This window comes from Megalops cyprinoides, chromosome 1, assembly GCF_013368585.1.
Source record: "Megalops cyprinoides isolate fMegCyp1 chromosome 1, fMegCyp1.pri, whole genome shotgun sequence".
NCBI lineage: Eukaryota > Metazoa > Chordata > Actinopteri > Elopiformes > Megalopidae > Megalops > Megalops cyprinoides.
In genome coordinates, this window is record NC_050583.1 from 4,778,498 (window position 1) to 4,797,972 (window position 19,475).

A 19,475-nucleotide genomic window follows, 5' to 3' on the forward strand; every position below is an offset into this window, starting at 1 on the left:
TGCTGGTTCAGTTCCCCGCTGGGGAACTGCTGTTGTACCCTTGGGCATGGTACTTAACCCACAGTGGCCTCAGTAAATATCCAGCTGTATAAATGGATAACAATGTAAAAACCCTTAACTAATGCAAGTCACTCTGGATAAGAGCTAAATGCCAATAGTGTAATGTAATGTAGTGTCTCACTGTCAAGCAGCAGTCATGTGGATGTGATGTGATCCCCACCTCCTCTGGGCTCTCCAGAACATGTTTATTTCATTATTAAAATCATTGATTTATATTTATTTAATGCGATACGAATGTACGATAGCTTCCCTGGTACCTACATTAGCCAGGGGGTTTTCTTCTAGAGAGAACTTTCCCCTGTGCAGCAGGGTCGCATTACTCCTCAGTAGCAAAGCACACGCTATACTGCCATATAACCACCAGGGGGTGCTCACCACTGAGTTTTCATGTACAGTAGGTCTCTGAGAAGCAGCTGAAAAAACCCCTTCGATGAAGGCATATTTTACAGCCTTTATTTCATTTTCTTTTATAGTAACAATATGCAGTGCTTAGTCCCTGTATATTAAAAAAAACACTCTTTGAATGATACATTAAAACAGAGCTTTTCATTTGATTTTTGTGTCTGCCAAAAGTAAATCCAAATTGACCCTTGGAATCCACACCAATGCTTGAAGATGTGACACACGCAAGTAAATCTCAGCTGGTTAACTCCTGCTTTGGGCTGGCAGCATCTTAGCTGGTACCCAAACCTGCCTGGTCTCACCGCATGCTGAAAGTTTAGAAATTCAGCACATGGCACTTGATCAGACTCTAGGTAATTGCTAATTGGTTTCAGTGGCTGTGGGGTAAGAGGCACTGCATAGCCAGACAATAGCTCACCCGGTACACGAACTGCACTGACATTTTCATCACCCACAATGCCTGCTCTAAGAAGCCAGCCATGGGTCACATGACTTCAGCCCAGAGGAGCCTCCCATTCTGCTTGCAGCTGAATTCCAGATTCTTCTTCTGGGCAAGAGAAACATCCAGCCTGTGTACTTGCTTCACATACATGCATACACACACACACACACACACACACACACACACACACACACACACACACACACACACACACACACACACACACACACACACACACACACAAATGCACACACACACTGCATGCACTCTCCCACACCCACGCACACCCACACAAATGCACACTCTTGTTTCTCCCACACGGTCACATAAATATGCACAGGAATTCACATGCCGTTGGAATTTCACAGAGATGTCCTCCAAGTGAAACCTGGTCTGAAGAGGGAAGCATGCAGCTCTCTGTGTCCGTGGGCGGGTTCCTTCCCTGTTTTAGAGAGCAAACATCTGGGGAAGAACAGAGCATTACGACATGAGAGAGATTACTGTAACTGTTACACACAGGCTACAGCTCCCAGTGCAGAGAGATCACTGTAACTGTTACACACAGGCTACAGCTCCCAGTGCAGAGAGATCGCTGTAACTGTTACACACAGGCTACAGCTCCCAGTGCAGAGACATCCCTATAACTGTTACACACAGGCTACAGCTCCCAGTGCAGAGAGATCGCTGTAACTGTTACACACAGGCTACAGCTCCCAGTGCAGAGACATCCCTGTAACTGTTACACACAGGCTACAGCTCCCAGTGCAGAGACATCACTGTAACTGTTACACACAGGCTACAGCTCCCAGTGCAGATAGATCGCTGTAACTGTTACACACAGGCTACAGCTCCCAGTGCAGAGAGATCACTGTAACTGTTACACACAGGCTACAGCCCCCGGTGCAGAGAGATCACTGTAACTGTTACACGCAGGCTACAGCTCCCAGTGCAGAGACATCACTGTAACTGTTACACACAGGCTACAGCTCCCAGTGCAGAGAGATTACTGTAACTGTTACACGCAGGCTACAGCTCCCAGTGCAGAGAGATTACTGTAACTGTTACACACAGGCTACAGCTCCCAGTGCAGAGAGATTACTGTAACTGTTACACACAGGCTACAGCTCCCAGTGCAGAGAGATCACTGTAACTGTTACACACAGGCTACAGTTCCCAGTGCAGAGAGATCGCTGTAACTGTTACACACAGGCTACAGCTCCCAGTGCAGAGAGATCACTGTAACTGTTACACACAGGCTACAGCTCCCAGTGCAGAGAGATTACTGTAACTGTTACACACAGGCTACAGCTCCCAGTGCAGAGAGATCACTGTAACTGTTACACACAGGCTACAGTTCCCAGTGCAGAGAGATTACTGTAACTGTTACACACAGGCTACAGCTCCCAGTGCAGAGACATCACTGTAACTGTTACACACAGGCTACAGCTCCCAGTGCAGAGACATCACTGTAACTGTTACACACACGCTACAGCTCCCAGTGCAGAGACATCGCTGTAACTGTTACACACAGGCTACAGCTCCCAGTGCAGATAGATCGCTGTAACTGTTACACACAGGCTACAGCTCCCAGTGCAGAGAGATCACTGTAACTGTTACACACAGGCTACAGTCCCCAGTGCAGAGAGATTACTGTAACTGTTACACACAGGCTACAGCTGTACCTGTTACACACAGACTACAGCTCCCATTGCAGAGAGATTACTGTAACTGTTACATCACCTGTGAGATGCAGTTGTGACGCCTCCTGAAAGGGCCTTTCACCATCCGCTTCCCCAGCCCCCCTGCGGTCCTGAAAAAGACTGTTCCCTTATGCAGCTGTGAGCAGAGGGGAACGCCTCCTCACTCTGTGCCACCCCTTCCTGAACGTCCTGTTCTGTCTGAGGCTTCAGTGAAGTGCGCAGTGTGGAGAAATGACTCGCCACGAGGGAAATTTAACAGGAACAAAAACATTTGATTCGCCGGCAGTACAAAACACGACTGTGCTGACTAAACACTGCACCTCAGGTGATCCGTCCCCAGGAAGAGCTTGGCTGCTCTGACAGGTAAGGCCAAGCCCCAGAATGCATTGCTTTAGAGTCTCTCTCTCTCTCTATATATATATATATATATATACACTATATGGCCAAAAGTACACTATATGGACAAAAGTATTTGGCCACACCTGTTTTTAAGGGTTTGGGCTAGGCCCCTTATCTCCAGTGAAGGGCAATCTTAATGCTTCAGCATGCCAAGACATTTTGGACAATGCTATGCTTCCAACTTTGTAGCAACAGTTTGGGCAAGGCCCTTTTCTATTCTAACATGACTGTGCCCCAGTGCACAAAGCAAGGACTATAAAGACATGGTTTGATGAGTTGGGTGTGGAAGAAGTTGACTGCCATGCACAGAGCCCTGACCTCAATGCCATCAAGCACCTTTGGGATGAATTGGAAAGGAGATTGCGAGCCAGGCCTTCTCATCCAACATCAGTGCCTGACCTCATAAATGCTCTACAGAAAGAATGGGCACAAATTCCCACAGAAACACTCCAAAATCTTGTGGAAAGCCTTCCAAGAAGAGTGGAAGCTGTTATAGGGGACCAACTCCATATTAAAGTATATGTATTTGCATACAATGTCATTACAGTCCCTGTTGGTGTAATTTTCAGGCGTCCGAATACTTTTGTCCATACACTGTATGTGGACACCTGACTATCACACCTATATGAGCTTATTGGACATCCCATTCCAAAACCATGGGCATTAATATGGAGTTGCCCCTATCCCCCCCCCCCCTTTGCAGCTATAACAGCCTCAACTCTTCTGGGTAGGCTTTCCACAAGATTTTGGAGTGTGTCTGTGGGAATTTGTGCCCATTCAGCCAAATGAGCATTTGTGACGTCAGGCACTGATATTGGACAAGAAGGCCTGGCTTGCAATCAGTGTTCTAATTCATCCCAAAGGTGTTCAGCGGGGTTGAGGTCAGGGTTCTGTGCAGGCCACTGGAGTTCCTCCACACCAAACTTGTCAAACCATGTCTTCATGGACGTTGCTTTGTGCACAGGGGCACAGTCATGCTGGAACAGGAAAGGGCCTTCCCCAAACTGTTGCCACAAAGTTGGAAGCATACAATTGTCTAAAATGTCCTTGTATGCTGTAGCCTTAATTTTACCCTTCACTGGAACTAAGGGGCCTAGCCCAAACCCTGAAAAACAGCCCCAGACGATTTTCCCTTCTCCAGCAAACTTTACAGTAGGCATTGTGCATTCTGGTAGGTAGCGCTCTCCTGGCATCTGCCAAACCCAGATTCGTCCATCAGATTGCCAGATAGTGAAGCATGATTCATCACTCCAGAGAATGCATTTCCACTGCTCCAGAGTCCAGTGGTGGCATGCTTTGCACCACTCCAGCCGTCGCTTGCCATTACGCATAGTGATGTTGGGCTTGTGTGCAGCTGCTCGGCCATGGAAACCTACTTCATGAAGCTTCCGATGTTCTTGTGCTGATGTTGAAGCCAGAGACAGTTTGGAAGTCTGTAGTGAGTGACTCAACAGAGGATAGGTGGTTTTTACATGCTACGCACTTCAGCAATTGGTGGCCCTGCTCTATAAGTTTGCATGGTCTACCGCTTCATGGCTGAATTGTTGTTGTTGCTAGATGCTTCCGCTTGACAATAATAGCACTTACAGTTGACCAGGGCAGATCTAGCAGGGCAGAAATTTGCAAACTGACTTGAGGCAAAGATAGCATCCTATGACAATGCCACATGTAAAGTCACTGAGCTCTCCAGTACGACCCATTCTACTTCCAAAATTTTCGGGGTGACAGTGGCTCAGAAGGTAGCGCAGTCGACTGGGGAGTGGAAGGTCCCTGGTTCGAATCTGGCTCATCCTGGCAGAGTGTAGAAGTGTCCTTGAGCAAGACACTGAACCCCCAACTGCTCCCAGTGGCCAGTTGGTAACCCTGTATGGCAGCTGCTGCCAGTGGTAGGTAGATGTGAGGCATTTAACTGTAAAGCGCTTTGAGTACTCAAATGAGTAGAAAAGTGCTTTATAAATGCAGTTCATTTACCATATGTTTTATATATATATATATATATATATATATATATATATATATATATATATATATATATATATATACAGTACTGTGCAAAGGATTTAGGCACATTTGAAACAATGCTGTAAAGTGATGATGCTTTCAAAATTAAATGAATAGATTTTACTTATCAATCAACAGCAAACAAAATACATACAAAAGAATGTTTCAAAATCTAAATGTATAGACACACTAATTCAGAAGAAAAAATAACTGTAAAGACAAAAGGACTTTCATAAACCTGTCCTGTAACCCAATAAAGAGCAAGCAACCATGTGACCAATATTCTCATGGCCCTTGCAATCGCATGCATGCAAACATATCTGCAAACGTGTACACACATGCATCTTGCAAACACACATACATACAAACACAAATCCACACAGACAGGTACCTGCACACACAGACACACACACACGCACCATAAATGTATATACACCCACACACAATTAAATACAGATGCACAAACGCAAACACACTTGCACTTTGATGTGCAAAACAATTTCTGCAACCAATGTCTGGTAGGTTTATCATTCAGGAGAAGGAGGTCATTGTTCACACTCTCAGACAGTTAACAGGAACTGACAGGGTCTTAGTCAATGCTGAAGTGAAGTGACTCACCCACTGCGAAAATAGAAACCACCTATTTTACTGTGACCTATGCTAGGTAGAGGCAGTCTGTGTGTGTGTGTGTGTGTGTGTGTGTGTGTGTGTGTGTGTGTGTGTTTGTGTGTGTGCACATGTGTTTGTGTGTGCCTGTTAATATGTGTGTTTGCACGTATTAATACGTGTGGTTGTGTGTGCACACATGCACGTGTGTATGCGTGTGTGTGTGTGTGTGTGTGTGTGTGTGTGTGTGTGTGTGTGTGTGTGTGTGAGCGCATGTGTTTGCATGTGCTTGCGTGAGCTCACCCAAGTCGCAACATTTCACACCGGAGTTCAGCCGGAACCAACACCAGCAAACCACCAAATAAAGTCAGCGAGTGAGCCAATGTACAAAAACGTTCCGCTGCTTCTGGGACAGACAGCGTTCGCAGCACCTGAGAACAGAGAGAGAGCGAGAGAGAGAGAGAGAGAGAGAGGGATGGAAGAAAAAAAGGCATTAGTTCCGATGAGAGGTGCGTCAGTGCATATCCACGGCGACACCAGAGGCATCTTCGGTTTCCATGCTGAAGGGGTAGCGGTGGGAAAGTCTCTCCGACCCGGAGACACCGACTGTCTGCCGCTTCATCTGCCACTCAATACCCCCCACACTCTCCGCACTGTTTCTTTTTCGCATAACGCATATCATTTTTCACATTTGTTAAACTGAACTCCTTCGCCTCTTCTCTATTAAGAGTGCTAATTGCCATGATTATAACTCACCGTGACACAGCATGGAATCATTTCACAGAAAGGGTGCAGGACTGCTCCGTGCTCTTTATTTAAGTGGATGTATGTCTTTAGTAATAACTGACCACAGCACTGTCACTGGTGTTTATATTAATCCTAAATTGCTTTGATAATATGCCTTAAAATTTTGAATTTTGATTGCACATTTTAAAAAGAAGCATCTCTGGCAAAACTGAGCTTGGGCCTTTGTTTGACAGCACTCAACAGCACCATGACCGGGCCTTTACAGTACACACAACAAAGGTCATATAGTACTTTAGGACATAAATTATCAGGTACAATAGGAAGCACATACTGACTTCATACACAAGAATGGCCATAATCCACTTTCTCTCATGTCATTAGTCTACAGTGCAGTTGTGTTATCAGGTCTATGGGAAGGCAGATACTCATTTCTGTAAACAGATACTGATGCCCAGAAACCTTCGCTGAAAGTACCTATGCACATTCACAAAAGAGTGCTTGAATCCTCAGCAACCTGTCAAGTGGTAAGTGGATATAGTTTGAAGTACAGTGGAGCATCATAGTTACAGTACCTAGGCAGGCATCAAATGAATGTATGCTGGAAAGAATTTCCAGTATACAGGTCCACAGCTAGAGGTGTTCGTGTGAATTTACTTTTTCTAGTTTTTGGTTTGCGATCTAGACAACATTCCTGACAAATTTTTGACCAGTGAGCATGATTCCACTGCACTGACCAATCCTGGAAGCTCATTCCAGATAGACAGCAGCCCAGTGCTTGGAATGTCACAGTTAACTGTGGAGTAGACTGGAATGGACTGGAATGAGCTGAGAAGAGCAGCATTATGGGCTGTTAGGCAACAGTCCATTCTGTACGTAGTCTTAGCATGACTCTCTCATCGATTGCTAAATGTGCGCTGAGGGGGCAGATACGTGTTTGAACATTCACATCATTCGCGCTTCTAACTCAAAGCATGTGTGAGAGAAACAGAGGTAGAGTGGGAGAGAGAGCTTCCACTTCCATGGGGGCTGCCCACTCCGTCGTTGCGATATTACAGAAGTGTTTCCTCATGCATTCATGGCTCTATGATGATGATTTTTCCTCATACATTCAAGTCATTACGACAATGTCATTTCCTAACCTGTTCATTGCTTTATTGATTTATTTTATTGATCTTATTACGTTATTGACTGCATTTCTTAGTTCTTGTGAGAACTGTAGCAGCTGTGCTCTAGCTGGAGACGTTTCAATGTTAAGTTGGTGCAGTGAGAGAGTTAAGTGTTACATTACTTCATTACATTACCTACATTACATCATTTAGCAGACACTCCTACCCAGAGCGACTTCCAAATAAGTGCATCGCTGTGGTAAGAGCAGTTATAGAGAAGTTTTAGGTCAGTAAGATACTGAGTCACATGCTAAACTAGCGTAGAGTGTTTTTTTTTTTCTGAATAGAATATACGGATAGATATAGAACAAGGCAGACTACAGATACAGCTTGAAGAGATGAGTTTTCAGCTTTCTCTTGAAGGCACCCAGGGAGTCTGTTCTTCGAATCTCAGCAGGAAGCTCATTCCACCAGTGTGGAGCCAGTACTGAGAAGAGGCGGATTCGAGAGATGCTGCCACTGGTGTAACTATCGACGGTGCAACCGTCTGTCAGGGGTCTATGTAGGAAGGCGATTTATTGCTGCTTTATTATTTGTAGGTGGGCCCTCTCACATTGACCATTTCACACAGCCTTCAAAGTAACCATTCAATGATATCACTGCACTTATTTGTAATTGTGACAGCTATATATACCACCTTCCCACCTTGTGTATCACACTTACGGTTTTGAATCATAGACTTTTTATATGTATTTTTATTTGTCCTTTTTGGAAATGTTCCAAAACTACATATTTTATTAAAAATAAATATCATTTCTACCCACCACTTATTTAATTTGGTTGTTTTCTTCACAAAAGTTATGACGGAAGAAGGCTTGTTGGTAAATGCTAATTTGTTTGTCCAATGACCTTGCTCCCTGTCATTGGTGATAACTTGCGTGACGTCAATTTTTTCCTCAACGGTTCAATCTTTTAGCAAGAAGCAAAAAAAAAAAAAAAGATTTAGTAAGAAGTAAGTGTTCTTCAGTAAATGGGAGATAAGTTAAAAGCATAAATAATGTTTAGCAAACCCAAACAAAAAAAGCGACGCTCAAAAGAGGGATGAAGAAAAAAGAGAGCAGGAAGAGTGTACTGCTAAACGGAAGAAGTTTTTTATCATGCTGCTTCATCGGGTTCTAAATCAGTTTATAATGGATGAGTACAGGTTTCTCTTTGTTATGGAGCAGGATCAGGGATTTAAATCTATGGCAATGTAATTGGGCACCGCAGCCACCAATGAACCAGCAGCGTCTAGTTTCACAATTGCTGCTTTTTAGCTGAGATTAGTTTTCCTTGATCAGCGCTGTTTTCTGGAAGCAGACTCTCTCTAGCGAATACAGGGGTATGATGGGTAATTTAGACACCCAGTGCGCTGTACTAAGGCTTTTACTGTGTGTTATTTAGTTACTCATTGAACCCAACTGCAGTAGACATGGAACACAGAAAAACTTGTCTGTGGAAGACACCATCCTTTAGGGTGGTAGTGTAGCATAGTGGTTAAGGAGCAGGACTCATAACTGAAAGATTGCCAGTTCAATTACCCACAGGGGCACTGCTGCTGTATCCTTGAACAAGGTACTTAACCCAGAATTGCCTCAGTAAAATATCCAGCTGTATAAATGGATTGTTTAAAAAAAAAAAAAAAACTGTAACTGATGTAAGTCGCTCTGGATAACAGCGTCTGCTACATGCCAATAATGTAATGTATTAAAGACACAAGGCAAGCAGCTGAAGGAACGGCAGAAATGCCACTCTGCAACCCCACAGCCTGGCGCCCTTCATGAGCAGTTGACTTTTAACTCGATCTGAATGCAAAATTTTGCATAGACTTCTTGCTGGTCAAAAAATCATAAAGGCATCGGGTTCAGTTCTGAGCAGTCCGAGACCCACCACTCCTCCAGGACCATTGGTCTGGCCTTCATCTCCAGCATTACCACCTTTGCAGAAATATCTAGAAATTTGTAGAAAAACCCAGGTGTAATAAATAGGTAGCCAGCCAAACTCAAACTCAAGCCAGCAAAACTAAACTCAGCGTTGTTTGAAACAATTTAAGCATTTTATGAAGAATAGTCCATACAGTCAAATATATTATCTGACAAAAAAAAACAAGATACCAACATCATCTGTACTTTGTGATGGAAATAAATTATCTTCTGCCTCATGCTCTAGATGTGTGTATATACATGTGTGTTTATGCATGTGTATGTTTATGCAGGTGTGTGTGCTGGTGCATATTTGCAGGCATATGTCCACAGATGTGTGTGTGCACGTGCGGACATGGGTGTGTGTACGTCTATGCAGGTGTGCATATATGCAGGTGTATGTGTGTGTGTGTACATGTATGCAGCTGTGTATGTGTGGAGATGTGTGTGTGTGTGTGCATGCTTTCCCATATAACTTGTACAGCATCTCTCTTTTTCCCACTGGGTTAGAAGTCTTGGGTGGCTATAGACTTCCTGGTTCCGCCTTGCAGCCCACTGAAATGATTAGCACAGTGCAGACACCAGCTGAACTTTAGCACAGTCCTGACAGCCTGTGTACATTCAGTGCATTAGGTATAGAATTTGTTGGCTTGGAATATTCCTCTGTCTTTCTGCTGTGGCAATGATGAGTCTAAGATGTGCATTCCACACCCTTCAGACACGCATGTGATGTCATGACATTACAAAAGACAAATGCAAACTACAAAAAAAGGGAAATGAAAATCCAGCCAGTACAGCAAATCATTTCTTGGATATTTCTTTTTTTTTGTTCGATATAGTCACCTCACATGCACCAAAATGCAGATGACAGTAACTGTGTGACGTGAGCAGACTTGGCTTATAGTACAGATTAGTAAGTGGCTTCCTACTAATTCCTGCTTGTCTGGAAACAAATAAAAAGAAAACTACAAACAGCTGTTTGGGTGCTTACATGCTGGAGTGTCTCACAAGTCTGGTGCTTACATGCTGGAGTGTTGACACATCAAGTCTCACAATCACATTGACCACCAGTCAGAGCAAACACACACACACACACATAAACACACACACACACATACACACACACACACACACACACACACAAACATGCACACATCCCACCACCAGCCACCATATAACACACACACACACACACATCCCACCACCAGCCACCATATAACACACACACTCACACACACACACACACACACACACACACACTCAAACACACACACACACGCACACACACACATCCCACCACCGCCACCAGCCACCACACACACACACACACACACACACACAACACACACAGACACACACACACACACACACACACACACACTCACACACACACACACACACACAAACACACACACACACACACACACACACACACACAAACACACATACACACACACACACACATACCACCACCAGCCACCGTATAACACATGCACACACACGCACACACACACATCCCACCACCACCACCAGCCACCACACAACACACACACACACACTCACATCCCACCACCACCACCAGCCACCATACAACACACACATGCGCACACACACACGCACACACACACACACACACACACACACACACACACACACACACACACACACATACACACACAGATGCATGCGTTTGTTACCAATTCACTGCACTACTGCCAAGGCCACAGGATAGTTTCACAAGGTTTAAATAAAGAGCCACGAGAAAGTTGTATAAAGACATGTCTTCACCAGATTACTTTAGACCAGTTAGATAAGAAGATTTAGTTCCTTAAGAATATTTGATTTATCTGCCCTGTTATTTGCTTTTATCTTTTTGCTTATTTCTTTGTTTATAATCTGTCTTGATTCTGTATTATACCTTTGAAGAAGATGTAATGTTATTGTAATGTCTTGACGTTCCTGTTGTTTTAGTACTACACGTGGAATTAATGTTAGTGTTATTTTTACCAGTAGTAGTAGTAATAGTAATAGTGTTGAGGGGAAAAAAAATGCTCTGTTAGCTAGACCTCAGGACTCGAAGTTATAGGTGACAGATCCACATGTAGGTGCTTTCACTTCACTTACTGTACCACAAAGCACCCAAACAGCTCAACAGCTTCACAGAAAGTGTTCGTTGGGATGTTTTAAAATTTTTTAACTCCCGTCCACACGCTACACTGTGGTGAAGTGAAGTTGCCACTTCGATAACAGGCAAGAGAGCTAGCTGGGAAAGAAAATAATACAAAGTGCCGTCTTGACACTGCTGTTTTTCCTCCTGCTGGGAATTCAATGGGCCTAGGCTTTGGCGAATGTGCATCAAATCCGTGCTCAGAGGAGAAACATTTCTACTCCACCCTCCACACTCCAATCTCACATTTCCATCTTTATCCCTACCTTCGTTCTGCGAAAAGACAAAAGAAGAAGGAGAAGAGTTATTTCTGATAACATGTGAGGGTGATATCACATGATCCGCATGATCCCCCAGTTCACTGATGTAATAAGAGGGAAAAAAGGAGAGATAAAGAATGTCAAGATTTTTTAGTTTCCCTGAAATGGCCTGGCATGTATCAGTTTCATAAGGGAAGCCAGAAACACTATGCCTCCCAGTTTCTGTCATACTGTATGTACACAGAGATACATCCTCTCTCACACACACACATGCACTCACGGTTCATCTGTCTCTCATTCTGTCTCTCTAACACGCAGACACAGAACCACACACACACACACTCACTCACACATGTTTTCTCTGTCTCTTATTCTCTTTGTGACACACACACACACACAGACACACACTTTCTCTCACGCACAGAGTCATCCAAATCCCCCCACACGCGGTCTCTCTCGTTCACTCTCACAGAGACAGATACACACACTCCCTCACACACACACAGGCAGTGACACATCAGTGACACGTCTTTAGGGCCAGTCTTTCCCTGCATCACCAAGAAGAAGTAAACAAACTCTGATGCAACTGCTGCAGAAAGGGCCCTTTACAGTTACAGTTCTTCATTCAGCAGACGCTTTTACCCAAAGCGACGTACAGTACATTGGAGGTATTCATTTTGTTTTTATGTGTGTTCCCTGGGAATCGAACCCACAACCTTGGTGTCCCTAGTGCCATGCTCTACCATTTAAGCTGTGGGAACACAAATCTTTACAAGTGACACAAGTCCCATGATGCCTTTGGAGAGGCCAGGCACCGGTCAGGTTCCGCCACCTGCTCAAGTCCCGAAACGAGCTACAAGGAGTCTGAATGCGCTTACCTGTTAAGCAATATGTAATTTGTTTTCACACCTATACCTGACTATCGTCCACATATCAGACCATTCACTGTAAATATGATTAAATTATACAAAAAGACTATCAACCTCCTAAAAAAGGATTTTTCAGATAATGGATAAAAGTAAATATGTAAATAAAATAAAGTATAGAGATATAAATATAAAAATGTAAATTTTAAAATAATTAATTATATAATTGTAAATATATACAAGCATGATATATGTGACATTAAAAATAAAACACAATGTATAATATACACTCTCACACACTCTCTCAGACACACAGAAGCACATGCACACAGACTATCTCTCTCTCTCTCTGATAGAGAAACACACACACACAGACTCTCTCTCTCTCTCTCTGACACAGAAATCCACACACAGACTCTCTCTCTCTCTCTCTCTCTCTCTCTCTCTCTGACACAGAAATCCACACACAGACTCTCTCTCTCTCTCTCTCTCTCTCTGACACAGAAATCCACACACAGACTCTCTCTCCCTCTCTCTCTCTCTCTCTCTCTCTCTCTCTCTCTGACCTTAGCTCACACATGCAGTCACTTCTTTTTTTTTTTAAATCTCCGCTGCACCACTTCCCGTTTTTCAGATTTTCTCTCTGGGAATTGCCACAGGAGATTCCACCAGTGGAAATGTCTTGAGTGGGCGATTCAGCGCCCTGATTTCCCCCAGGGGACCACTGCGGTCCCCCACCATGTGCCCACGCTTGGCGGATTTGGGGGGGGGGGGGGGGGGGTCTGGGTTCACTGCTGTCTCTGTAACCAAGCTCAGGTGAACCAGTAAGCCACAAAGCCACTCCCCCTTCTGATCCAACAGCCACTGGTGCAGAGAAGAGAGGAGCCCGGGCCTGCTTGAGCCTTCATCTCGCTAATTATCTGCACCCGCTTCTGACAAGATTGATACACTCAGCGAAATATCCCTGCAGCACAGGCCATGAGGGGGGGGGGGGACTCAGCATTGACTCCAGATTTAGCACAGTTTAAAAAACGCGTGCGAATGACGTCACACAAAATAAATGACTGGGCTGGAGACGTGAATACTGGCCCCACCTCAACCCTTCTATAAAACCTAACAGCACTGGTCCGATGCATCGTGAAAATTCGTCCAATGGGATCCCTGCAATCCCTGAGGCGCACGCCGCAACGCTGGGGAAAGCGAGCAATACCAGGCTGCTCTTATTCAGAAGAATTACCTGTGGAAGTAACAACGAAAGAAACGATAGTGTCATCAGCAGGTGAGGAAGACGAGGAAGTCACATGACAGAGTTCCTTAAAAAAAAAAAAACTGTGACACCTAGCTGCTGTTTTCAGTAAGAGCGGTCATGTGTCAGTACAGGACATTCATTCAGGAGGTATAAACTGATCGCAATCCGACCACGCAAACCTGAAATTCAATTACAGGGCCCTGCTGCTTGTTGGCTGAGCAGGTGAATCGCCTGCTGCTTTTGATTGCTCTGACTACTTTATCTCAATTTAGAGGGCAGCTGTCACCTCATGTATTGTCAAACTGATGCCCCTGGCTGGCAATAGGGTGAAAGAGAGAGCATCCTGCTCGCGTGGAGGAGTCATATGGACCTACCCTCAGGCAGAGTCTCAACTCCGCCTACTACCCTGCCAACCGGAAGGTTATAGATCTCAGGTAGGGTGCTGCTGCTGCTTCTGCGGCTGCTGCTGCTGCTGTTGCATAAGCTTCATAACATAAATCACCCCAGAAATCATGCAGCCGATGGGTTGACAAAATAAACTCTGCGACTTCCCACTAGATAAGGTGTGTATATGATCTTTACCTTAATGTTTCTCGCTGTCTTGTATCCAGGGGCAACTCATGATGTTATATCATGTTACTCATTCCAATACACCCATAGATTCTGTTGTTAATGGGCTCTGTTGGGCAATTGCTGGCAAAGAACAGCGCTACCTACTGGTCAGTGCACCTTCCGCAGAGTTGAAGAGTCTCTGGGTCGGGAGATCGTACCGCACTTTACAGGACTTCACCTGACAGACATACCTCAGAAGGTGGTCTTTCTCATTCCCTGGGACTTTCCCCTACAGTTCTCATCCATATCAAATTACATCACACATCCCATTAACACCAACCAATCCCTGCTGCTAAAAGGGAGAGATGTGGACTTTCCTGACACACCCACCTGACAGCTGACGTCATCTCACACTAACAGTGCCAGTCAACTTTTGTTATTTATTTCTACTATTTTTCCACATTTTCAAATAGTACTAAAGACACCAAAACCATGAAATATCACAAATGGAATTATGCAGTGACCAAAAAAGCATTAAACAAGTCAAAACGAAATCTTATAATTAAGGTCCTTCAAAGTAGCCTAAAAATATTTAATTAAAAAATATATTTTTTTGAAACAAATTCATACATAGGCAATAACATCACTGTTTATATTTGGCTAAGCAACACATTTCAATCATGATAGCATAAGTCTTTAGATCAAAATGTCTTTGAATGCATGTTTCCCATTATCTTAATCAGGTGTGTCCAGACTTTTGAATGGTAATGTATTTACCCACGAAATACACACAGACACACGTGCATTTCTGTGCAGACCAACACACACTGGCACATGCATGTTCACACTCACAGCTGCAAATATGTGTAAACACATGCAGTAACACCCAGAGGGACACACAGTCAGAGAAAGTGCTGTCATGTACGAACATACAGACATACACCCCCCCCCCCAAAAAAAAAACAAAAAACACGCAGCCACACATTTAATGTCACTTTCAGTGCCATCTACACCATAAAAAGGCCTCTTTTTAAAATGACACTGACTGGGCTTGTTACAGTGCCTGAGACTCTATAATTACACCAGCTGAGCCTGTTACAGCACCCAAGAGGATAACTAAACTAGCTCAGCCTGTTACAACAACTAGGAGGATAACTAAACTAGCTCAGCCTGTTACAACAACTAGGAGGATAACTACACTAGCTCAGCCTGTTACAACAACTAGGAGGATAATTACTCTTGCTTGGGTTACAGCACCCAAGACTCCATGAAGAATTAAACCTTTTTGTATTAAGTAAATAATTGTTGATAGAAAGATTAGTGCCCTTTAGAAGTTACATTACATTAGATCATTTAGCAGACGCTCTTACCCAGAGCGACTTACAAGTAAGTGCATCACTATGCTAAGAGTAGACATCATAAATTAATCTCTTTTTTATTTTTATTAAGATTACTGACATCGATGTTGTATCTTTGCCTTTTCCTCCTCATTCACTTTAATCTTGTCATCCTTTTGCCGTCTTCTGATTTTTCTTATCCTTTTGTCGTCTTCTGATTTTTTCTCTCTTCATTTGGAGGACAGGGGAGTACATCTGTCGCTGTCACAGCCCAAAATACACCCTCAATAAATAGATAAATAAATAAGTAAATACACATTATGTGAAACCCGAGGTGAGGAAAATTTGCGTTCTGGTTTCCCAGCTGCTACATCTTCCTCTCATGACCTCTTTCCCCCTCCCGTCATAACTTTAACCTCCCCTTTTCCACCTTGTGTCGCGCTGGCTGCTTGTGCAAGAACGAGAGAACGGAAAATCTTTTTTCTCTCCGCATTTGTATCATGGCTCTTTGTCGCAGACGGGAGAGGGGGGGAGAGAGTTGTTACTTCCTCTTTCCTCTCTCGAACTTGCGTAACTCATGCATAAATACAGCTCATGGCTGCTCCAGTCTCATTTTACAACAGTAGACGAATTCGCGTGAGACCGGAGCTGAGTATTGTCTCTCCAGTTGGTGACATACCTATTTAGACATACATTTTGGACCTAAACCCAGCCGAGCCTGGAAGAGCTGCTACTGGACATTAGCACCGCAGAAACTTCTGTTGGACTTCGCCGGGTAACTTTCAACGCGCTTGTGGTTCACTTTTGGGTGTCTCGGTATGGCAGCGACGGACCCGGAATCTCTGCAGCCGAAGCAGCGGTGCAGGTGTCTAGATGCATGTCTAGTCGCCTCCGTAGCATCGCTCTTTCTTCTGCTCTTGGGCACCGCAACCGCGGCAGCGTTGTATATCAATCAGATAAGAAAGGGGCTACCAGAAGCGCCTACGCCTGCTCCCGTCGGAGAACCGAAGGGACCGCAATTCGCAGCGATCCGTGCCTTCGAAAAACAGGTAGAATTTAATTTAATTTTCGATCACACCCTTTATTTCGTTGGCAATAAAATCAGTCCTCCCAACACAGAACTCCGGGTATGAGTAAAATATCTATAAAGCAGTTATAAATCTCTACAAAGAGCTATAAAGAGCTATAAAGCTCTTTAATGTCGTTAAAGGTCTTTGTTCCTTTCCTATTATATTCAGATAACTGATTTCATAATCATTTGTGATTAACTGTAATACTACTGAATGAGAATATTTAATTTTATCCACCTACTTCATTACACATAAACGGCTAGATTACTTGTATGTGCCCTGTATGCAGGACGTGTGGGCATGCATACAGTCGCTCTTTATTAGTGCCTTCTTATGAGTAATTTCAGACTAATTATGAAATTAAATCGTTAAAACTATAAGCTGTAATTGTATATAGCGATTGTATTAAAGTTACTTGTTGGGCTGAATGCTCATCTAAAACTATGTACTAAAGAATGGACAATTCTTTAGTACATAGTTTGGATACGGTTAAATTGGTACTGCGCTGAGATGTGAGGTTATGGGCGGACTGTTCGGTCCGAGCTGAGACGTAGAGAACCCGCTCAGGGTTGAGGGTGAGGCAGGGGGATAAGCGATCCCGTGATTCGCATCCAGATAGGTAACGTTATCTGTTATTAAAATTCCGATCATGCGCTGCGCAACTCCCACTGTATTAATTTGAGTGGGAAATTTCTGAACTGAAATGATTGTACTCTTGCGATCATGCGGATTTCCAGGAAACGAGGAGAATACAGCATATATTTCTGTATATATCTGATGATGTGTCTGTTTTCTTTCTCCTTCTGCAGATGCTGAGTGCTGCTTATTTGGGCGCCATCCGAAGTAAGTCACAACTTTTTACTGATTAGAATCCTAAAGCCTAAAATGAAACTGAGATAAATGCTTTCTCACAAACAAAACTTCTCAATTTGATACTACACAAAGTTAGAGAGTCTTAACATAGTGATTAGCCTGTATACCACAAGAGGGTCGTCGCCAGCGTGTTATGCGCACAATGCGAGGCCGTAAACGTAAAGTATCAGGGGAGTCGTAACTGTGTTACCGCTGTAGCGGGAAGTCCTTATTTTGGTGAAGCAATCACGGTTCCTCTCATCATTTTGAGCAACAAGTTTAACGCCTCACAGTTTTTCCCGACACGAGCTCCTTTCATTGCAAACAAAGCCCCATCCGCTTTCACCGCCTTTTTGACTGCGGTACGATCGTCCTAATAAAATGCGTCCCTGACTGTCTCTGTCTCCCCCTGCAGGCCAACTGAGTAATGGCACGATGAAATGGGCTCCCAAGGCGTACGGCACCGGGACCACCGTCGGGGCCGCCTACACCTTCAGGAGGGCCGCCAACGCCCTGGAGGTGCAGCGGACGGGCAGCTACTTCCTGTACACGAATGTGCAGCTGATGTGCACCGCCAGCTGCTCCGGAGGCGTGGTGACCATGCGGTTCCTGGCGACGGAGGAGGCTGAGGCGGGGCAGGGGAAGGAGGTGCTGCGGTGCCGGGTGGAGCTGGCCCAGGGCTCCCTGGCCCCTCACAGCCAGCAGTGCTTTGGCGTGGTGCAGCTGAAGGGTGCGGACAGGCTGTCCGCCCGCATGGAGCTGGAGGGAGAGCTCAATCACTGGAAGCTGGAGCTGGACTCCGGGTTCGGGATCTTCCTGGTGGACGGGTTGGGTCAGGACCAGCCGCAGGCAGACGGGAGCAGGACGGCCGCCAGCGGGGACAGATGCAAAGACAGATAAACGGACGCGGGAACAGACAGATGGGGAACCGGGCAACAAACAGAGAGACAGACAGACAGACAGACAATCCTGTCTGACTGCAAGATGAAAGAGCAGAGCTCTCTCTCGCGCTCTCTCTCTCTCTCTCTCTCTCTCTGTCATTCCCACGGTGCTGGAGCTTGATCACTTGATTTGCACATTTTGACACTCAGGACGTTTCTGCCTATGTAGGAGTATAGACTGGACACCCAGTGGAGGTGGTGTCAATTCATACTGTATTTAATCACTATTTATGTCCTTGTTTTCTATACTGATTTTACAAAGAATTGTGTACAAAAGGAGATATTTATATATATATAATATGCAAATATTTTTGATATTGTATTTATGTGTATTTATGTTCAATGTAGACAGCACTACCGCATCATTTTGCATAGGCACTTTGTTTGATTACGTTTTAAAGACAAAAGCCTTATCATCTGTAGGTTGTTTTATGTTTATGGGTCTCTGCATGCAAAGCTGGAATTACAAATACGTGCCCACCGACTCTCTCACAGACCTACAGAGAGGCTGCACATGTGTTGGATTTTGGAAAAAAAATATTTATACAGTCTGATGTACATACACACATAAATATTTGAAAAATACCAGTGTATCTGATAATGTTGTTCCCTCTAATGTTAATATCCTTTTGTGGATAACCCACTGTACAAGGGAGTGGAGAAAAGAGGAAAATTTCCTCTGTTGAATGTGAACTGAGAAATAAATCCGAATCCCAACAGATGTCACTGCGGTGTCAGTGTTCTTTCTATAACAGCG

General features: G+C 44.3%; 1 protein-coding gene across 1 annotated transcript; it reads left to right on the forward strand.

Moving 5' to 3' along the window:
* Positions 1-16,487: 16,487 nt before the first annotated feature.
* Positions 16,488-18,922, forward strand: LOC118792447. Its single transcript, XM_036550304.1, has 3 exons — positions 16,488-16,904; positions 17,735-17,768; positions 18,193-18,922. Exons 1-3 carry the CDS (start codon positions 16,674-16,676, stop codon positions 18,675-18,677), a joined length of 750 nt encoding a protein of 249 aa, XP_036406197.1. The 5' UTR covers positions 16,488-16,673; the 3' UTR covers positions 18,678-18,922.
* Positions 18,923-19,475: the final 553 nt, after the last annotated feature.

Excerpts from the sequence above, each read along its gene's own strand:
- LOC118792447 (XM_036550304.1), top strand. The coding sequence starts at position 16,674 with ATGGCAGCGACGGACCCGGAATCTCTGCAGCCGAAGCAGCGGTGCAGG. Across the intron at positions 16,905-17,734 it reads TCCGTGCCTTCGAAAAACAG|ATGCTGAGTGCTGCTTATTT; the intron begins GTAGAATTTAAT and ends CTCCTTCTGCAG. Across the intron at positions 17,769-18,192 it reads TTATTTGGGCGCCATCCGAA|GCCAACTGAGTAATGGCACG; the intron begins GTAAGTCACAAC and ends CTCCCCCTGCAG.